The 21,186-nt window shown below is 46.6% G+C and overlaps 1 protein-coding gene across 1 annotated transcript in view; it reads left to right on the top strand.

Moving 5' to 3' along the window:
• The window catches only part of ADAM19 (ADAM metallopeptidase domain 19), a 34,479-nt gene that overhangs the window by 5,428 nt on the left and 7,865 nt on the right, over positions 1 to 21,186 (top strand). Inside the window, exons 4-17 of the mRNA XM_074155499.1 lie at positions 7,917 to 7,995; positions 9,045 to 9,121; positions 10,732 to 10,924; positions 11,402 to 11,467; positions 12,858 to 12,929; positions 13,764 to 13,930; positions 15,091 to 15,175; positions 15,420 to 15,559; positions 17,169 to 17,346; positions 18,011 to 18,100; positions 18,846 to 19,041; positions 19,296 to 19,404; positions 19,943 to 20,147; positions 20,726 to 20,806. Of these exons, the coding sequence (XP_074011600.1) occupies positions 7,917 to 7,995; positions 9,045 to 9,121; positions 10,732 to 10,924; positions 11,402 to 11,467; positions 12,858 to 12,929; positions 13,764 to 13,930; positions 15,091 to 15,175; positions 15,420 to 15,559; positions 17,169 to 17,346; positions 18,011 to 18,100; positions 18,846 to 19,041; positions 19,296 to 19,404; positions 19,943 to 20,147; positions 20,726 to 20,806 (1,738 nt within the window). The remainder of the gene's footprint in view (positions 1 to 7,916; positions 7,996 to 9,044; positions 9,122 to 10,731; positions 10,925 to 11,401; positions 11,468 to 12,857; positions 12,930 to 13,763; positions 13,931 to 15,090; positions 15,176 to 15,419; positions 15,560 to 17,168; positions 17,347 to 18,010; positions 18,101 to 18,845; positions 19,042 to 19,295; positions 19,405 to 19,942; positions 20,148 to 20,725; positions 20,807 to 21,186) is intronic.

Genomic DNA, 21,186 nt, shown 5'->3' on the forward strand with positions numbered 1-21,186 from the left:
AGCCTGATCTTGATTAGATGGCAGGCTCTGGAGAGCCACCACTTCTCAGCGACTTGTGAAGGTGCAGAAGTAGCTTAGAGACACTCAGATTAAAAGAGAAATGATGAAGCAAACAAAAACAAGAAGTCCCTGGGAGCCCTGTGGGTGCTGTAATTACCAGCATACACAGAGCACTTCTAAGTGAATGAAAACCACTTCTCCTTGTCAAAGTGTGCGGTGAGGTAGAGTCCAGCCTGGCTCCTTGGGTTCCTGCTTCCCAGGGGGTCACTTCCCAGTACCCAGGAGCTCACCACTGCTATTGCTTATCTTATAGGGGAGCCTGAGGTCCTAGCTGCAGTTTGGGGTACTGAGTAGTTGCAGCATCAGGGACTTCTTTTCTGAAGGGCTTGTTGGACGCCCAGGTAGCAGGAGAGAAGGTGAAATCCCCCAAGTGGGAAGCATCCCTTCAAAGCTGTCTGAAACCTGACTGCTCCTGGTTTCAAGTTCATGTGAAAGTGGGTATAACAGAACTGCAACTCTAAGGAAGGTACTTTGGGGCTCTAATTCAAAATGAGCCCCAGAGTTCTGGGTTATTTAGTTGATCTAGTTCAGAGGAGCCTCTGGAAACCATCTTTGCTGCTGAGGTTGGTGCTTTGCTCCCTCTCTGTCCCTGGGCTCAGGATAGGGGTGGGAATGCACCCACCTGGCTCCTGCTCTGCTTTCTTAACCATGGCCCAGCCTCCTGTTGCTCTAAGAAAGTGAGACATGATTGGCATCATCAGGGTCTGGTTGAAAGGAGATAGGCCAAGCTGGTGAAACTGCTGTAAGTGGTGTTCATGGTAGATGAGGCAGCATTATTACACATTCACCACTCTCCCTACGGAGAGACAAAGCTGGTGAGAGTATGAACTTGCTTTGAAAAGGGGGGAAAAAAAGTCATAATCTCTACAGCTTTGGTAAGGATGCACTAGCTTTGAAATAAATGTGAAAGAAATGTTTACGCACAGGCTGTGATTTCATATTCCATATGAAAAGGACATTGTGTTCATCCACGAGGTGAAACACAGAAGTTACTGCATATCTTTCTTCAGAACTGTGCACAACTCTGCATTCTGTAGTAAGCTCAGCACGCATCGGAGTATGGGCTTCATGTATCTACGAATACAGTTATTGCATTAGCAGTTAACATAGTATTGCATTATTTCCTGTCCAGGCATTTGATAAGAAGGTGGAACCACACTATAGTTCCAAGCAGGGTTCACAACGCTATTTAACATTTCTGAATATTGACAAAAGTATATCCCCCAAACGACTCAGGCTTGTTTTAAATGACTCAAAACCATGTCCTGCAGCTGCAGGATTGGAAAGCTCAAAGCTGCACAAACAACAAATATATGGAGAGATGCCTATAAAGCAGCTTTAAATTTGGCTGGGGCTTAGCAACGGAAGAATCTGAGTTGCAAACCTTGGATGAAAAGTGACTTTTTTTAAAAGGCATTTGCATTTGTTAGTAAAAAGCAGCTTTGGCCAAGCAGGGAGGGGATGCTGAGAGGCTCTGAACACGTGTGGCAGTGCTGCCTGGTGCGAGCCTTTTCTTTCTAGCAAAGGGGGGAGCTTGTACCTGTGCAGAAGGAACCTGCAATGGAATTCATTTTCTCACCTGTATGCAATAAAAATATCAACAAGACTTTCCTCCCTTTTCTCTTCCTTTTTGTGTCTCTCGTGGAGAGACCAGACTTGGGATAGGTCCTCTCAGCTGCAAGGGGCAGTGGAGGTTTCTCCAGAAGTCACTTTCTCCAGGGGATGTCCCTGCCTGCGGGTGAATCCCATGGGCAGTGTGGGACACTGCTGTGTGTTTTGGCTGTATTTTGGCTGCCACCTGCCTGCAGCAGCCCTGATGGTGTGGGGCACTTGGTGGCAGAGCCCCAGTGGAGATGTGCAGCAGCTGGCTGAGGACACTGCAAAGAAAGCCCAAAGCTCATCTGGTCTGACCTCGGGAGCAATCCAGATAGTTATTTTTAGGCAACTGGATCTGATAAGGAGCAGTATCATTTTCAGACTCTTCGGGCCCCACCTGGGTAGGCGACAAGCTGTTTGGTGCTCTCAGCAGTCTGATAAGGGATCTGTCGCTCGGATTTCACCATTTCCTGCTTTTGCTCGTTTCCAGGGCCTCTTCTACCAACTGAGTGAGGAAGAGGGGAGGTTGCTGCCCGCCTCCGAGCAGGAAGGATGTATGAGATTATTCCACTGATGGGCTACACATCATCAGTGTCTAATGGGCTTCCTGCACGGGGGTAAGGGTTATGTAAAGGAGGGAAATTGAGTTTGTCCTGCTCTACTGTCTCTTGGAGTCATCAGAAAAACAGGGTTGGGACCTGGAAAGCCCTAGCTGCTTTTCAGCCTCTTGCTTCCCTTGGGATATTCAGTGATTTCTCTTTGTAGGGCAGGGAGAAGAGGTGAGGAAATGGAGTCCTTTAAATCTTTTGCTCCCTGACTCATTATCAGCCAGTATGCAATTTATTTGATTTCCTTTTTCCTCTCCAGGCAACTTTTATGGTTCCCATTGGTAAGCCAAGGGGCTATGTGACCAATTTTGCTTAGGTCCTGTAACATGATTTACACAGCGAACATCACAGATGATGTGGATGGCAAAAAGGGGATGGAGAGTCTTTAGCTTGTGGTATTTTCTCAGGCCTTACAAATGGCTAGTTTAGTTCCACCTCAAGAGCTGAGAAACTATGTTTTCCTTCCAAACTGCTGCTGTTCACACGATAAACATGTTCTCATATATATCAACAAAGGCTCTTGAGGAAGCAATTTAAGAGCTACAGGCTTCGTCTGGATGAGACTCACCAACACCAAGAAAAAAAAGTTTGGATTTCAGGGATTTAATGAAGTGCCAGATTTTGGCTGGAGGATTCCAGAGAGGTGAAATCTCCAATTTCCCACTAGTAGTGGATACAGAAAACAGTCCTGCCTGCTTATGCTGTCAAGAATCATGTGTTGGTGGTGTCCAAGATGGGGTCACCTCAGGTTTTGATAATAAATTCTGACTTTAGGGAACACTTAAGTGGCTGGGAGGTAAAGGGTCAAATTCCCCTTCTTACCCTACTTGGATCTTGTTGAAAGGCAGTGGAGTGGGGCCACGAATTGTAGATGGAAATCTGATGTCTAAACTTTTCTTGGGAGAATCAATTCCCTCCACCCCCAGATGCTGGCAGCCTGGCTGGACGGATTTATTGTGATTTGAGGAAGGGGACAGGGAAAGAGATATAAGAGATTGCAGGCTTCACTTTCCTTGGTCCCACGACTGAAAAATTGAAAATCAATGTTTCTCACGAGGGCTTCATGGACCATTTAGCTCTTGTTTTTGGGGAGGAAGTAAAAAATGTCTGTCTCTTAGATACTCATGGGTGTTTTTAAATTGGCAGCTGTTCGTGCAGACTAGCCTCTCTGCAAAATGAACCCAAATTATACAAATGGGACCAAATTATACAAATGTCCTTCTTGTTCCAATTAGCAAGAGCACCAGTGTGCCACTGGGGCCTTCCCAGTGCCCATGGGTGACTTCTGGCTGGTGGAGCTGAGCATGTTCACAGTGGGTCCCCTGGGATGGAGGGCTCTGAGCCCCTACGAGACTTGTGCTAACAAATGATATTCCACAGGCGGGAGAAAACTGCTCCCATTTATCAGGAAAATAAGGGTGAGGTTCTCCAGAGCAGCTGGGAAGTGTGCACACCCTCAAGTGAATATGGTCATGCAAGAAAGGCCCCAGCTTTCTTTCTGCTGTTTTTGGGAGCGTTCGGGTGTGCTGTGCGGTCCTTCTCCCCCCAGCTGCTCCTCTGTGGTGACCGAAAGAGCTGGAGGCCACACTCTTGCACTGTCCCCAGAGCGCCACAGGAACAGCTGCCCGCCGAGAAAGCTGGGTTTTGCCCCATGCCCTCAGCCTCCCTGCCCCGTTGAGTCCCATCGGCTCATGTGCTGAAGTATGTGACCTCCCTGGCACGGCATCTTGATGTGGCAAAGGAGATCCAGGCTGCCCGACAGCATCGGCTCCGCACGGCAGGGCCCTTCCAGGGAGCAGCACAGCGGCGCAGGGAGGAGGGTTTTGTTTCAAACAATGATATCATTGACAGGCTGGAGTGGGACCAAGATCACTCCACGTCGGTCACCAGCAGAAACAGCCTCAAGCCATCTGTACATTATGGCACCGAGCCACTCTTCCTTCGTTTGGCTTCCTCGCTTGTATCGAAGCTGGCTCCCAAGGCTTTCTGGGGAACAAATCCTGCCAAGAGCAGGCTATTCCACTCTGAGCTGGACGCTGAGCCAGATCTTGGGGAACGACTGATCTTGCCGAAAGCTGGTCACTGTTAGAAAGGTGTGAGGGCTTCTCTAGAACATCTTGAGGGCTCATGTGTAGCCTGCCCTGCCCTCAACCAGCCCCACGTGGCGGCAGCCATGATGAAGGTTTAGCAAAGGAGAGCGTTCACATCCAAAACCAGCTTTTCCTCTGACTTCATCAATTCTTCATGCTGATAATTCCACTAATGATGGACTCCATGCTGCCTTTTAGGAAGATGATGTGTGCTAACAATCTGCCAGCTGCCTGACTGAATCTCAGAAGCCTTTAAATGATGTTATTTTGCATCCAAACTTTTGCAGCTTCATCTCAAGCTGCTGGAGAGGTAGTGACTAAGACATATAATGTAGCAGAGAAGAAAGGATCAAATCATGCTGTTTTTTCTAGGTTTTCCTTCTCCAGCAAGGAGGTGAACTCTGTGCTCCTCTGGAAATTATTATTCCGGTCCATTGGCGATTTGCAGGGCTGAGTTCCCCTGGAATCAGCCTGGCAATGATGCTGTCCTGAAACGATGGCAGATAAAGGCCACTGCTAAGGTTTTGGGATACTTGTGTCTCAGTAATCTCTCCTGTTTATGCAACAACTGGTACAAACGGAGAAGAGGGACAAGACTGACTGATAACTCTGGTGTGCTCTGAGGTGGAAAGAAGTCTCCTTTTCTATGTATTTACAATTTGGTAGAAAGCTTGATGCTAGCTGAGGAAGTGAGCTGGGCTGGGAATGAATTTTCAGAGGCTCAAAGTGAGATAGCACCCCAAGGGTGTTGCAAGATGTCCTGTTTTTTTTCCTCTTTCCTCACCTCCTTCCCCACCGCACACCGTGACAACCCTTCTCAGCCAGGGAAGGGCCTTCAAAACAGGACTGTTTCAGCTCAGAATAAGAAGCTGGACTTTTCATAGGGAGCCTCCAATGTAGGATAGGAGTCAATGGGTGGAGAGAGGCTTGAAAGTCGTATCATGGCACTGCTCAGCCAGATGATGCATGCTTTGAGCTCAGTACCCCTAAAAATTCAGGCAGATCTCAACTCCTTAATTCACTCTAGAAAGGGATAGAGCCTGACTTGGCAGGTAGGAAGAGATGTACGCACACCGTATGTTGTGTGGCATTATCCTGTGCCCTGAAGCCTGGTGTGCCCAGCTCTGGAGCTCAGCTCGGCACTGGGGCTGGGCGGCAGTGCCGTGGGGCTGGGCAGGAGTCAAAGCACTGAGCAGTTTTATGGGAGATGCTGGAGGAAAGATAAAATAGCTATTCATAGTGAATGCTTTCCAAGAATAAAGGAGCGGGAAGAAAACATAAGCGTGCTTGTTTGGGAATGAAACAAGTAGGCTGTGCAAGCCTCAGCTACTGGAAATCCATGGGCTGGTGTCTAATTCTGGGCAGACACACACTGGTTTAGTGTCTACTCTCGAGATGACAGTCTCTAACACAGACCAGATACCTGCCAGAGCACGTTGCTCAAGGCGATTTCCTGCAAGTTAATGCAATCTGTTGATTAAACATTTGTTTCTTGCAGCCTCATGCTGAGCAAGCGACTGCAGTCAGGGAGATGAAGGGAGTTACTTTCTGTGGGACGGTGCTTCTGTGCTTATCTTCAGTTTACAGGCGTGAGATAGCTGAGCGCTGCAATCTCACCTTCTGATCACTGACAGGATCTAGTGATGAGAATTAACACATCAGAAAGAAACAAAATGAGTTTTCCTGGCCCACACTGAACTTTGAGAGTGGAGATAAAAGCTGTTGTATTCCCGACATCAAATGCTGTCGGATACAACACTGGCACACAGTTTTGTCTGACTCTAACCCCCCGGGTACTTGTTCAGGTATCTGAGCCTTTGGATGCCGGATGGGGGAAGCACTTTCAAACACTCTCAAAATAGGTTGCGTTTCCTGTTGCTCTGGCCTAATTTAATTAGATATCACAAGCACCCAATCCCTTACTCAAACAGAGGCTTTTGACTGCCACACACCAAAACCTGAGACAGATGGAAAAATCTTTGGTTTTGTTTCTGATACAGCTTTCTTCATCATCCAGCCTAAAGAAACTAAGCAAAGACTTTTTTTGCTTTCTTGCAGGTCATAGTTGCATGAAATGCATTAAACGGGGATGTAGAAGGACTAAACTGCAGCTGCAGCGTTGCTGGCATCACGCTGCCCAGGATGCACGTGGCATCCTCATTGCTGGCGTGGCAAGTGTGGCCCTTTGGTGGCCCGACAGCACCGTGGGGTTGCTGCAGAAGTGTGTTTCATACATGGGGCGTGTTCTGTGATCCTCCTCCAAATTTTTGGAAGCGGAGCCATTGTTTTAAAAAACTGCTTTAAACCTACATTTTACTGCTGTGGAGATGGACACAGGATATGACCTTCTTGGTTTGGCCCAGATTTTGACTTGCTGTACTTTTTTATATCGCTGTTTAGCAAATGCAGATGTTTAAAAAGAAGGGGAAGGCTGTTTCCTCTGGAACCAAATCAAAATGCTTACTATTCAGTGCACAGGAGTGCCTTTTATAGTCTTTTGGTCTGATTCTGGGCTGAAGACAGGGAGAATATTGTCTATATGAGGATGACACGAACAACTTCAGACTGGGGAATCAGCATTTTCCTAGGACAAAGATGTGAATCGACTTCTGGGCAGAAGTTGAAATGCACATGCAGATTAGTTTATAATTGTACACAGATTTGGGCACTGGAGAGAGTCTGGGTTTGAGCTGAGAGCTTGCACTGGTGCCCAGATGTGGCCTGAACTGGCCTGTGGTGTGCTTGGTATGTTGGACTTAGTGCACTGAATGTAATCCCAGTATATCTGGGGCATAACTGCAGTAGTAAAGGAAACTCTGCACAGAGACTTGTACCCACTAAGGGTGATGGTGATGCTGGGTTTCTGGGGTTTTTTAAGTCCTCACATAAAAATCAAGTTGTTCTCTTGCAGCTGTTGGAACTGGATCCCAGCGCCTAATCAAACTCAGTGATGGGCTCTCCTTTATCGTTTTAACTTAATAAATGGCTTAAAAGAGCACTGAGGAAGATGGCTTGCTGTGCCCTTTCAGAAATGGATGTGCTCCATGAGAAGTGCTCAGCTCCTGTCAGGGCAGTAGGTAGATGGATGTAGCAATGTCAACTCTGCTACCACCTTCTGACCCTCTGCCACCACAGCGTGCTCTGCACAGGGATGCACAGCCTGCGGCACGCATCCAGCAGTGGCTCTGATGGCTCCTGTGCCACCAGGAAGCCATTAGCCACTGCCTCCCTGGAGACAGTGTGTTAAGAAGTGCCTCGCAGGCGGGAAGTGCTGATCCAGAGCAGAGTGCAGAAATACAGCACGGCTCTTGGCTGGTGTCCCCCAAGTACCTGTCTCCTTGCCTGCCCCCTCTGTGCATTGCAGTTGGTTTCTCACCGCAGGTAGCGACTGCCCAAGTCCACAGCAGTGGTTCATAGCAACAGGAATATTTGCAATGACTTCAGAAAGAGCTGGATCTAGCCCATTTTCTAGCACACCTAGGAAGCAGAAATCCAGGTCTAAAGAAAGATCTTACTGTCTTTTTCAACCCCCGCCTTTCTTTTCACCCCTCCTCATCTGCAGAAACCTCTTCGCACCAGGCTACACTGAGACTCATTACAGCCAGACTGGACAACCCCAGACCACCTCTCTGATCCACACGGTGAGTGCTGAGGCCGCTTTCCCCTCTGTGGCTTGCAGGGGAGACCAGGCAGGGGGCCCAGAAAAGCGGGTGACCTTCTTTCTCCAGAGCCTTTCTTCGAGGCCATGGGTCTGCTTTAAGCTGAAGAGAAGGGCAGTCCGCCTTTCTGACCTGGGTGATTCCAGCAAGAAAGCGCCTCCAACCCCCAGCAATGGTAAAAACACCTTACTGTTTTTCCCAAACTCTGATATGAGAGCCCAGGTCAGCTTCCAGCATCGCTACCCGCTCTCTGGGTGCTGGGGCGTCATTTATTCCTCCTGCTGCTCATCTTGCTTTTAGTTTTGCCACCAAGTATTCCATGCTGGGGACATTCTTAGCCTTTGGGAAAACCAGCCTGTGTAAGCTGGCTCCTGTTCAGTAAAAATCCCATGAATTACTGATCTCACGCAGGCCTTGGCTGACTTCTGCTGCAGTGGCACAAAGATGTGCATTGGTTGCGATGCAAAGATAAGAGATAAAACCCCCATGAGATCATCTTTGCTGATACTGCCCTGGGGCGAGGGGAAGGGACATGATGAATATGTTGGCGTTTCTGCCCCAAAGCCTCCTTGTCCCTGCCAGAGGCTGCCTTTGTCTTGCCGGGAGCCCCCAGATGGGGACTTCCCCGCTGCCCGTGGTGTCACCCTCTCTGGGGCCGAAGGCACGTCCTTCGGGGCCTGACCCAGGGCCAGCTGCCATCCATAGGCAGCTCCTGTTACAGGCAGAAAGCTTTGGATCAGCCTTAATGCTGCAGCCATCTGAGTTGCTTCCTTGGGGATTCAGAGCTCTTAATTTTTTACTGGCAACAAGGAGCCGTTTGATGCACTTGCACAGGCCACGCACGGCGGCTGAAAGGCCAAATTTCGATGCACTGACAGAGATCTAGTGTTGATAGCCAACTGCCAAACGCAGTGGAAAGAGAACAGTGACTGGAGTATTGGCAGTGCTTGCGTGGGACTCGGTGAGACCTAGATATTTAACACATCCATGCTGAAACTGCAGTGCCAACCCTGCTCCCCTCTGCCTTCCAGGACCACTGCTTTTACCACGGGGTGGTGCGGGGCCGGGAGCACTCCAGCGTGGTGCTCAGCACGTGCCAAGGGCTGAGGTAAGTGCCTGGGGATGCTGGTGCTGCGGGAATGCCTCTGCCACACGAGCTCTGCTCCCCAGCAGCCTGGTTGTCGTGTTTCTTTCTGGGCAGGTAGACCTGTTCTCAAATGCCACCCAGCCATGAATTCAGGGCATAGAAGGGAGTGTGTCGGGGGAGATGCAAAAATTTGGGTATCACTAGTAACCATGGCCTCCAAGCCAGCTTCTAACCTTCCCGCTTTCTGCTGGCAACGTGGACTTGTGCCATAAGTGAATTCAACTTGAATCCACTGGAGCAAGAGACTTTCTTGTTGGTGACTCGGGGCTGCACCCCTTACAGAGACAGGGGCAGGACTCGCCATGTTGCAGCCCAACACTCTAACGCAGAAACCAGCTCCTTCTCCCAGCCTCTCACAACTGGCAAGTTTCTGTGTGTGTTTTGGGGAAAAGTCTTCAAGTCTGAACTTCCTCCTGAGTTGTCAGGCAAACTCTCTGCTTTCTCCCTGGGTGGTGCCGGAGCTGTGTGTGTTATGTGTTTAAAACCTTTGCTTTGGTAGTAATGGAGTCTTTGGCAGGAAAAGATGGTCTGTATCCTCAGCAGGAGTAAATGAAACGGTTCATTGCGACCAAGGAGCTGAATTAATTTACACCAGCTGAGAGTTTCTTTCCAAAACACCACATGGGCTTTATTGATATTAGTGGTCATCTGCTCTCGAGCAGTGATTGGAAGCTGTGCTGATGGGACTGGCTCCAGCCAGGAAACAGCCCGTGCCAAAGCAAACCTGAGACATCTTAAGCGAATGTAGCACAGGCCAAAGAGCCCAGTGAGATAAACAGGACAGTGCAGCCACCTGTGGTTTACAATAAATAATTCAAAAGCAAAAGTAGTCACAGGTGTGCCCTGCTTCTGTCAGCCCATATTTTCCTAGGCTGTGCCTTCCAAGCTGCAGAGGAGACAGAGATGTCTCTGTGTGCAGAGGCAGTAGCATCCCTGCATCCCTGAGCTGTCAACTGTGTGTTGGCAACTCCTCGACATCGTTTTCTAATTGTCCGGAAGGCAGAGGAGCTGAGCACACATGGCTGTTTTCACTCTGAACTTTCGCAGGGCAGTGTGCTGCCCATCAAGTCACACATCTTCCCATGGGCATCAAACACAGGAGATTTCCAGCTCTCCTGGCTGTAACATGCTCATTAAGAAAGCCACAACCGTATGGCCACGTGCAAGTCCCAGAGAGAACTGTGTTTTTTTCTGTTGACAAACGAAGTCTTCACGTTTTTTAGGTCAGTTATGTTAAAGACAAATTTCTTCAATCTGTTGAAAAGGATCTACTGTCCCTAAAGGAAAATCTGTACTTTAAAAAGTCAGCACTTTTCAGATTGCAGCACATGCTCCAATAGCCCCTTAATTGAATGTCTGACACCTATTGAATAGATTTTAATATATGCAAGCTCAGGGATTCCCTGCTCTGAACTCAAAATATCCCCATCCATTTTATTAATAAACTGAGCAGCCTGTAAGGATAAGTGCCTTGCCAGGGTCAGATGGGGACTCAGCGGCAGAAGAAGGATTTGTCTGCAGTTGCTGTCATAGTAATTAACTTTCCCTCTTAACGCTTCCTGTTTCAACAGAGGACTTATCGTATTGAGCAGCAATTCCAGCTATGTCTTGGAGCCGGTTCCCGACAGCCCAAACCAGCACTTGATCTACAGGTTGGATGACCTGAGGTTGCAGAGAGGAGCCTGTGGCTACCAGGGCACCAGAGACGCAGCCACAGACTGGCTCAGGGACTTCACAACTGGGATGAAACCACCTCACCAGAGGGTGAGCAGGGCTCAAACTGGGTCCATGTGTGATGCTCTGAATTTCCCACTTGTTCCAAGCCCAAGGAGCCTGCTGTTTCCTGGGAGCATAGCTCAGAAAGTGCAATGAAGGAGAATACTTAAGAGGATTTGTAGCAAGCTGGTTGCCTGATAGTGGCTCCAGCAGGGAAATAAATGAGTGTTGGGGACCATTCTGTTGCGTGAGGAATCTGGGCTGTAGCTGTTTCTGCATGAATTTGTGCATCAGATACATGAGCAGACAGGTGGCCCGAGGACAGGCACATGGACACTTGTTGTAGCTAAACTGACTGGTGATACTTGGTTCCTATAATTCAATCACATCTGGAGGTCCCTGTGTGTGATGGGGTGTGGTGAATGGCCAGTGAAAAACAAACTGGGAAAAAGAGCCTGCATGTATCTTTTGCAAAGAGTTTCTTGGGGGATACTGGGGAAATAACCTGTGCTGCTGCTGCTTCAGGTGAAACGGGAGGCTCTCCAGGCCACGAAGTACGTGGAGCTTCTGCTTGTGGCAGATTACGCAGAGGTAAGGAAAGTGATCATATTTATACCAACTGAGCACTGGGCGCAGAGCGAGCATCCCACCTGCAACATCTTCTGGGGCAAGGAGGGTGGCTGGAGCTCAACGGGTTTCCTCTTGCTATCCTGATGGTCCTACCCCCTCCAGCAGGCAGGGAGAGCTATGCCTTTGTCACTTTTGTTGTAGCAGCCATAACTCCTCTGCTGCCACCATTAGTCACTGTTGGCCAGGGGAGAGATGCAGGTTGCGATTTGATTGAAGGACTAGGGTTTGGGGTCAGTTCTTGGCTCCCAAGGTACCAGTGGTCAGCCCTTGTTGGTGGGAGACACTGCCTTCAGCCTCGGGTGACTTGGGGGTTTCCAGGAACAACATACATGTAACTCTGCAGTACACTTAATCTCTAGAGAAGATAACCGTGATTATCCTCTGTTTTGAGCCTTTAGCAGATACATAAATAGACATTTTCAAGGCTCTAGATCATAGAATAGGACTGGAAAAGAACCAGTGAAGCCAGCAATCCCTCCCCCAACCCCAACCTGGACAGCACGCCAGATGTACTTACTGACAGTGCTGCAGATCATCTAATCTCCGGCACAGACGGGAGTCAGGCTGGTCCTATTCATTATTTACAACTTGAAACTCCAATAGTGAAAGCCACGTAGTGCTCTGAGCTATAATTTATTCTGAACAAAACTAAAGAGGCAAAAGCTATTTCAGCCTTCTCTGTTAGGCAGCAGGGTACCAGGGAAACTATGAGAAAACACATTATACCCAGGAACTGCCATATGCTTTTCACCATTTCATTAGACAAGCTGGGGTAGACACCCTTGCAGTGTCGTTAACTGCCCATACCGCGTTTACTGTCTCCCTCGCTAGAAGAAAAGTCCCAGGTTTTGTCATCTGTTAAACAAAAATCTAAAAATTTTTGCAACGCTTTAATTACTTGAATCAAACAGTTTGCTAAAATTAACTCATTAATTGCCGGGTGGTTTAAGTAGGCAAATTCGTTGGATAAGTGAGATGCATCCCCCATTCATTGGATGAGTGAGGTGGGATGAGCGCTGTGGCAGCGCTGACCTCAGACATGAAGTCGTGTTACCATAGATTTTACCTGGCAAATGTTTCAGTTCTTTGTCAGCCCCTGGCTCTGATAAGTTTGTGTTGCTCCACTGAGTTACTACTACTGCTTGAGTAACATTGCTGCAGTGGGATGCCAGGAATGAATTCTGAATATACATGTACGGGTGGGTTTATAGTCAGATGTACAGTGAAAAAAAAGGCTTTGGGGCTTCATCTGATAGTTACCTTCTTATTCCCAGAGTAATGTGTCTTGTTTTAACACATTTCAGCTCTTCCTGATTGCCTTTGTGCTATCTGACATGTTCATTCTGTTCAGTTTCAGAAGCATCACTTCAACATTGAAGCAACAAGGCTTAAATTAGTGGAGGCTGCTAATTACGTAGATAAGGTGAGATCAGGTGTGCGTGAACTGACGAAAGCTGAGTAAAATCATGAATTATGAGACTTAATTGGGACAGAGGAAAACTGCCTTCTTGGGAGAGAGAATAATGTTTCAACAGTTCTCCCCAGTGACTTGGGGAGTGAAGAGAATCTGACAAATAATTCTGTTGTTGGACATCAGGGGTAGGGTGGGGGAATCTCCATTCCTTACCTTGGAGCCAGCATGAGCAGCTCTGTGTTTTAATACATTTCTGTATTAACTGTGTTACTAAATACTGCTTTTTGACAGGGGACTAAGGTATTCACTTCAAATTGTAGAAATCTTGGCAAGTAGAGGTGGAGGAAGACTTCAGAGGTCATCCTTGCAGTGGTACCCACTGCTGCTGAAGTAAATGTCACAGCTTTTCAGACCTGCTCCCTTTATACTCCCCTTCTCCCCTTAAGCTCCTTCTACCACTCCCTTCATGCCTTCGACCATGAAGACTTGTCCTGTTTGTTCTTGATGTGGGCAGCAGATTATTTCCTTCCTCTTTTCAGGAATTTTTGACATATCTAAAGATAAACGTGATGTCAGCCTCCAGTCTTTGTATCTCTAGATTATCTTTTTTCATTCATTTAAAAATAAAAGTTCAATGTCCTTAGTTCAATCGAGTTTGGGTTTGTGGGTGGTGCACATTTCTCTCTGCAGAGCTGTGTCACTAAATTGCAGTGCATTTCCAGAGGGAGCGTCTTCTCTGGGCTTGTGTATCTGTAGTAGCATTTAGCAAGGTTTATATTCAAGATTTACAACACAGTAAAATAAATGCTCATTTTGTCATCTCGTTTCCTTCCTGTACCTTAGTTTTACAGATCCCTGAATATCCGGATTGCCTTGGTGGGGCTGGAGATCTGGAGTAACTGGAATAAATGCGATGTATCTGAGAATCCCTACTCCACCCTGAAGTCCTTTCTGGCCTGGAGTAGCAAGGAGCGGGCGCGCAGAAAACACGATAATGCCCAACTAATCACGTAAGTTCATTTCTCCTGAAATAACCTGTTTCTGGCGAGTGATTTGGGTGAGTGGGAAATCAGTATGTAAGATTATGTTGTTCTAAGATTCAGAGTGGCAGATTTATGTAGAAGCCGCTCAGCTGGCATTAAGCTCTGTCACCCAGAGCACAATCACGTTGGGAAAAGTGGAGGTCCCAGGCTATGCAGCAGTCTCAATACACAAACATCAAAGTGCGTCGGCTTTATTGTGTGTGCATGTCACAAGCAGCTGCACATGATCGGTCACAGCTACATGTACAACTTCAAGAAAATCTGAACCATAAACAAGACCTGTAAAGGACAGCTGAGCCCTGTGCGGCAGGCGTTCATTCCTAACTCATCCCGCTGGGACACAGGGGACACGGTGCTGGGAGCCAGCTGATGATCTGTGACTCATCCTACTGATCTCATTAGGGTCAGTAGCTATGGCCAGCAATGCAGATGTCGTCGGAAGAAAAATTTGCAGCAACTCCTTAGACCTCCTTTACCTCTCCCATGGTAATTTATCCACCAGTAAATAGTGGATAAATAGTCAGAGGAGAAACCTGTAGGACTGAAATTCAGAGATGTAATGCCTTTTCCCTTGTTTTGTTTGGTTGGGGTTTTTTCCCTTCCCTTTAATATTACTGTATTTCATCTTCATCTAGTCACATCCTGAACACAATTTCCAGGGCTCCCATTCCTGACATGCCGGCAGGGATGGTGCAGAATTCCAGCTCACCAGGCAGGAGCTGAGCGTGTCTGCACCACAAAGGTGTTATCTAGTACTCTGTCAAAGTCCCAGAATCCCAAGCCGGCAAATAGCAGGCTTAAAGTAAATTAAGTATTTGCAAATGGTACCAAATTAAGAATCCAGAAATAGTCTTTTCTGTGCTAGTTGCAAAGCTCAGCAGGAGCACTTTTTGGCACCAGACCATTATAAAAAATAAGATTGGCTGGTTGGCCCATAAAACAAAACACTAGTCCAAGAAAAATAGGTCTTAAGGCTTTGCAGCTCTGCTAAAATGTCCTGTACTTGAAGATACTACTAAAGAAAATCTATTCACCTGTATAAAACTGTGGACTACAGAATGCGTTTCTCTGCCTTGCCTTCTCAAGTGCCTCAGTGCCACTTCATGGTCTTTCTGGGTTGATTTTAGGGGTGTGCCCTTCCAAGGTACCACAGTAGGCTTGGCTCCCGTGATGGCCATGTGCTCTGATTTCCAGTCAGGAGGAGTAAACATGGTAAGTAATTGCTAACACCTAATACGATGTTTCTTGCCAGCAGTGAATACATAGCATAGGTGCCTCCTAAAGCCCATGAAGAAAATACTTCCCATGAAGGCCTCTAGCTCACCTGCTCACAGGCAGGAATACCTTCAGTAGATGTTTTCTACATGTAGCAATGAGAAGTGCCGCTTACCCCATTAACTTAGAGGTGTACCAAAGAGGCACAGGAAAAATGCTGATGTGCTTTGATCTTGCACAGGACCACTCTGATAATGCCATTGGTGTTGCTGCTACCATTGCCCATGAGATGGGACACAATTTTGGCATGAATCATGATTCACCTGGCTGCTGTACTACCCCCGCCGAAGATGGAGGCTGTATCATGGCTTCTGCAACTGGGTGAGTTTGTCTGACAGGGTCTCAAGGGGAAATGCAAAGGGCTTTGCTACAAGAGCCTTGGTGGAGGAGCAAGAGCTAGAAATGCAGACTGAAGTTGGGTCTGTTGCTGCCTGTTGGAGCCAGTGTGTTTATAGAGAAAACGCTGCTGGGCAAACTCTGGCTCATGTATCAGTAGCAATTTGCTAAATTTCCAATTAACATACTTGTGCCTGAGGTTGGTAATGTAGGGACCTGGCAGCATTTGGAAGTGGAGCTCTAAACTGTCTGGTAAAAATGAACATCTTCTGCCCTAAGGGACTGTCTTAGGACCACTCTAATCCCTCATCTCTGAGTTTATCCTTTCCACTGTGTCCTACCAAATGATCCATCACTCCTAAGCAAGTTCAATGCAGATATGCACGCATCCTTCTGCAAAACCTGGACTGCCTACTGCCAGCAAGTAGAGAGGAACAATGGGTGACCAGAACATGTGTGACTTTGGCATGTAAAGGTTTACATGGACTTCATTTCTGTGTTGCATACGAGGTGTGTAGATAGATAGTTGATAGGGTTTCTAAAGCATCTTGGGCAAAAGATAATGTGTGTTATAGTGTGGTAAAGGGGAAAAAGGATTGCTTCAGGAAAGAACTGTTTTTTATTAAAAATAAATCTTCTGAATCAGAAGACATGAAAACAGAATGACTGCACGTTGTCTTAAGAATACTTCTTGGTTTCAGTGAGCCACAGAAAGCCTGTGTTTAAAATGGAAGAAGTGCTGGCTTTGAGTGAAAGGGGAAGCACGAGTGAGTCTGGAAACCCACAGGGATTCCAGAGCTCATTTTTGATGAGGAACCACAACAGCTTCTATATTTCAGTCCCGTAAAAATGTCAGCCAAAGCCATTTACTGGAAGCCACATTCCCTGTTTCCTCAAGCCTTCCTCCTCGGGGTTTAGCAGGTTTTAACAAAATTGTCTCCATAGATATCTTCTTTCACATGCATGATTTCCTCCAAGTAAGGAAAAACATTTAGGTGAGAAGTGAAAACATACTGGGTTACAAATAGAACACAGAACATGAACGCATACACGCACAGTCGTATATGGAGTGTATAGGTTCTGGCATTGTAGCAACAGAAATTATTAATTCATGTAACAAAATATTCACATGCTTTGCAACGAGGCAGTAAATAGGAAAAAGAAAATATTAATTTCTTCAGTTAAATTCACAAGCAGTTACTCACAGTCCGAGTGCTGGGCTCTCAGGCTTGTTCAAGCAGAGTCAGGAATAAGCCACAGCTTCCATATCGAGCAGGTAAGGATTGCCGTACCTGTCAGCTATCAAAGTCAAATCTAACCCAACATACTTTATTTAAATAAAGTTTATTTTTTAAGGCAATTATATAACTAGACAGTCTTGCAGGGCAATCTCACCTTTTCGTCAAATGTAATCCAGGTGGGTCTTATTTTGAACAGGCACACAAAATCACAACCGGCTTTTGCACAATTTCACAGACTTCAGAGAAGGACCTGTGCCCTTTGGCACTTGTCAGGATTTGCATGTGCTCATTTTTGGTTCTCCAAACCATTGCCCAGATCTGTCATGAAGTTTTCCTACATTGTCCGTATTTAGGCACCCATTCCCAAAGGTGTTCAACCAGTGCAATAGAAAAGAGCTGGAGAAGTATCTGCAGTCTGGTGGAGGGATGTGTCTCTCCAATATGCCGGATACCAAAGAAATGTATGGTGGGAAGAAATGTGGAAATGGCTACTTGGAAGAGGGAGAGGAGTGCGACTGTGGAGAGGTGGAGGTAACAATTGTTCAGATCCAAGCATTTGGGGTTTAGTGGGACACAATGATTTTTATTATGTACTTCACAACTACAGCTATGTGATATGTAAACAGCTTTTATTTGTGCAGGAGATATGTGTAACTTCCCTGCATGTAAATGTATATGCAGTGTAAATCAAACAGAAGTAAAGTATCACATCTAACTAAAGTTACAGTGTGTAGTACGATGCATCCCAGAACTCAGGGATGATGTACTACACAGTTGAACAGAGCTGACAAAGACTTCATTTAGAAAAGAAAAGAAAAAGTGATCTTAGATGTTGCAGCTTCATATGTAAATTCACTTTAACTACGGCTCCATTCTTGATAAGGATGTGGCTTCTCTTAGCACTGCATTTCACTTCTCCAAATCCATATTTTGACTGATATGACAAAAGAGAGCTGGAACCAGCAGCCCAGACTCACCAGATGTGATGAGCACAACCTATAGTCTCCAGAGGATACAGTCATGTAGTGCTGTAATTCAGCACATGCTGAGTATCACGAACATATTGTGGAAGGAAGGCTGTTACTTTCTTTGTATGTAATTCATCAAGTACGATGTGCACCAGCTCTGATGCTCTGGCACATTCTTGTCTTGAACATCTGCCTTGTAAACTCTGCTGTGTCTTGCTGTCTTCCAGGAGTGCAACAACCCCTGCTGTGATGCCAGCACCTGCTCCCTGAAGCCGGGTGCCGAATGCGCTCACGGCAGCTGCTGTCATCAGTGCAAGGTGGGATCTCTGGGTTTTCCTAAGAGTGGGGAGGGAATAACGGTGGTGGAAACGTGAGGCTGAAAAATGGAGGGGATGAACACAGGCCAACATTTCTCATAAGCTCATTTTTGTGTTTGCACATTGACTGCGTGCTCTCACTGACCTATCCTGAGCGTGTGGAAAATAATTTTCCAGCAATCCACCTGAACTCACTCCTTTCAAAAGACACTTGGAAAAACTTTCTAGAAAAAACTTTTCTAGAAAAACTTCTGTTCTCCGAGTCCATGGTGGACAGCACAAGAATGAACTGGATAAGTTCATAAGCAAGGGAGACATAAGTTACACATTAGGAAAATGTCTCCAGTAGAAATGACGGTGAAACACTGAAATTAATTTCCCAAATGGGGAGGGTTTTGAAAATAGACTACACAAGCGTCTGTCAGAAATGCTTTAGGTAAATCAGATCCTGCCCTAGAGCAGAGGGGAGGGATCAGTGTCTCCTTGATATCTAGCAGCCTTATTTTCTGTGTATGATCTCATTGCTACCTAGGGAAGGGTCAGTCATTAATTTGATTCTACACAGTTCACCCAGTTAATAAAGCTACAGTCATTTGAATCACTGCTTACTTCAAAAACGCTAAGACAAGATGGGTGAAGAGATGCATGCAAGATTTTTTCTTAGCTACAGGGAGACATTGTGCAGACAATGAAACCACAAAGGAGTCAAGAAATAATTAATTTTTTTCCATTTGTATCTTTTTAGCTGATGTCTCCAGGAACTCTCTGCAGGGAAAGATCAGGACTCTGTGACCTCCCAGAATACTGCACTGGAGAGTCACCGTTTTGCCCCCTCAACTCCTACCAAATCGATGGGGCTTCTTGCGATGGAGGAAGAGCCTATTGCTACAGTGGCATGTGTCTCACCTACAAAGACCAGTGCGTGCAGCTGTGGGGGCCTGGTAAGGACACTACTTGCAGTGAAATACATTCTCCTTTGAACATTATTCACCCTATGTAAGGCAGTAGTAACTTCCATACCCGTTATCAGTGGCAAAGCCTGAGGAGCCTTTCTTCTTCCTTGCTCACTTGGAGGAGGCAGCAAAAATTTCGCATACTCAAACCATCCCAGAAGAAGAACAACTGAGTGGTTGTTGTGGGGTGAGATGGGCTCTGGGCTCCACAGGAATCAGCCACATGAGTCTCTTCCATGCAGGAGCAAGGCCAGCACCAGACGCCTGCTTCGAGAAGGTTAATGCCGCTGGAGACATCTACGGGAACTGTGGGAAGGACATCTACGGCAACTACAGGAAGTGTGAAATGAGGTAGGAAGCAAAGTGGCAGCCAAGAGTTGCTCATTGGAGAATACATTTCACTGAATTTCACTGAATTTTCACTGAATTTCTCTATATTACAAAATTTTGGGCCAGTAGATAAAACCGATCCATGCTTTGGTTTCCCTCTGCCTTCTGGGAAACCAGCTGCATCCTTGTTTGACTTGGAGCCGTTACGACTGAAGCTTTAGGTTTACCATTTTCCCTTCCTTGTGCATTTTAAAACATCTAGTTGTTATTTTCATAAAAGCAACAGAAGAGGAGATTTTCAAACCCATAAGCTAATATGTAGCTTTTTAACTGAGACAAAAACTTAGTCTTTTCTGTGACTTTGTTGAGGCTGGCCTGCCCATGGGGACAGTGAAATGGTACCATCAGTACCCATCAGACACTGTTGCTTGGGAGATGCTTGCTCTTTTGCCATCAAACAATGACTCAACATTGCTGCTTTAATTTACACGTAGAGCTGATGCCAGCAAAATATTCAGCAAGCCAGAAATAATCACTTTAGCCTTTCCTTTGAAATCAGAGATGCTAAATGTGGGAAGATCCAGTGCCAGAGCTCTGCTTCCAAACCCCTGCAGTCCAATGCAGTGGCCATAGACACAACTATCCGCATGCAGAGGACGGAGCTGAGGTGCCGAGGGACCCATGTGTACGGATCTGACAGTGAAGAAAATGACCTGCTGGATCCTGGCTTGGTGTTGACGGGAACCAAATGTGGGAGCCATCATGTAGGTACAGTCCTGTCTGTAACGGCCTGGGGGAGGTTCAGGGTATCACTTTTCCATCTGGAAAGTGCTTTGTGGTTATCAAGCCGTTCATTTCTTATGTCTAATGCCTTTCTAGAGGATTTCTATGTTTGTTGAAAAATAATTTCCTAGAGGCTTCTGAGAAGCAATGGAAGAATACACACCAAAAGTCATACCTTAAGTCTTTGCGAGATGAAGTCCAGGGCCAGTGCTAAATTTGGGATTCACTAGTTGGTTGAGGGTGTCTTGCTTAGAGGTGAGACACCCAATTAGAAATCAAGATACCTGAGAGCTCTGTCAGAGACTTGCCGCATGGGCATAGCCAAGCTATCAACTTCTGAGCTCCCACTTCCCTCTCTGGTGTGTGTTAGCTGGGATTCAGGGTAGTCATTAAATGTTTGCTGGGGAACCAGGTTAACTTCTGGCCTGTTGTCCTGCCCAGGGTACTACTTGTATTGCCAAGGTGTCTGGGACCCTGCAAGTCACAAAATAACACAAGACAATGTTATGGTACGTAACCCAAACAGCTAACACTGAGTTTTGGGACCCTTTCTCTGCAGGTTTGCTTTGAGGGACGCTGCCAGAACACGTCCATCATCTTTGATTCTGAAAGCTGTAGCAAGAAGTGCCATGGGCATGGAGTAGGTGTCTTCCTTTTCATCTCCATTTCAGACTGAAGCAGGATGGGCTGCCATCCATCTGTGGATTGTTATTCACCTCAGTTCTGATACCACGCTTAGGTTCACTCCAGACTTCTGCTTCTTGATTATTAATTGGCACATTCATGTTTGATGCAGTTTCTGGTCCATGAGTGTCCCTTTGACATAGGATTTGAGGAGAACTACAGCAGGGATATGAATTGCAATGAATGAAAAACAAGAAGGGACAATCTTGCAAAAAAGTCTTCTGAGCCCAGTTTAGATTGAATAAAAAAACCCCAGACTTACTGAGGGAGAAACACAGTAAAAAGTCACATTTAGAACAGTTTATCCCAAACTGTGCTCTGCTGTGCCCCCAGAGG

The sequence above is a fragment of the Numenius arquata genome, chromosome 11 (assembly GCF_964106895.1).
Source record: "Numenius arquata chromosome 11, bNumArq3.hap1.1, whole genome shotgun sequence".
Classification (NCBI taxonomy): domain Eukaryota; kingdom Metazoa; phylum Chordata; class Aves; order Charadriiformes; family Scolopacidae; genus Numenius; species Numenius arquata.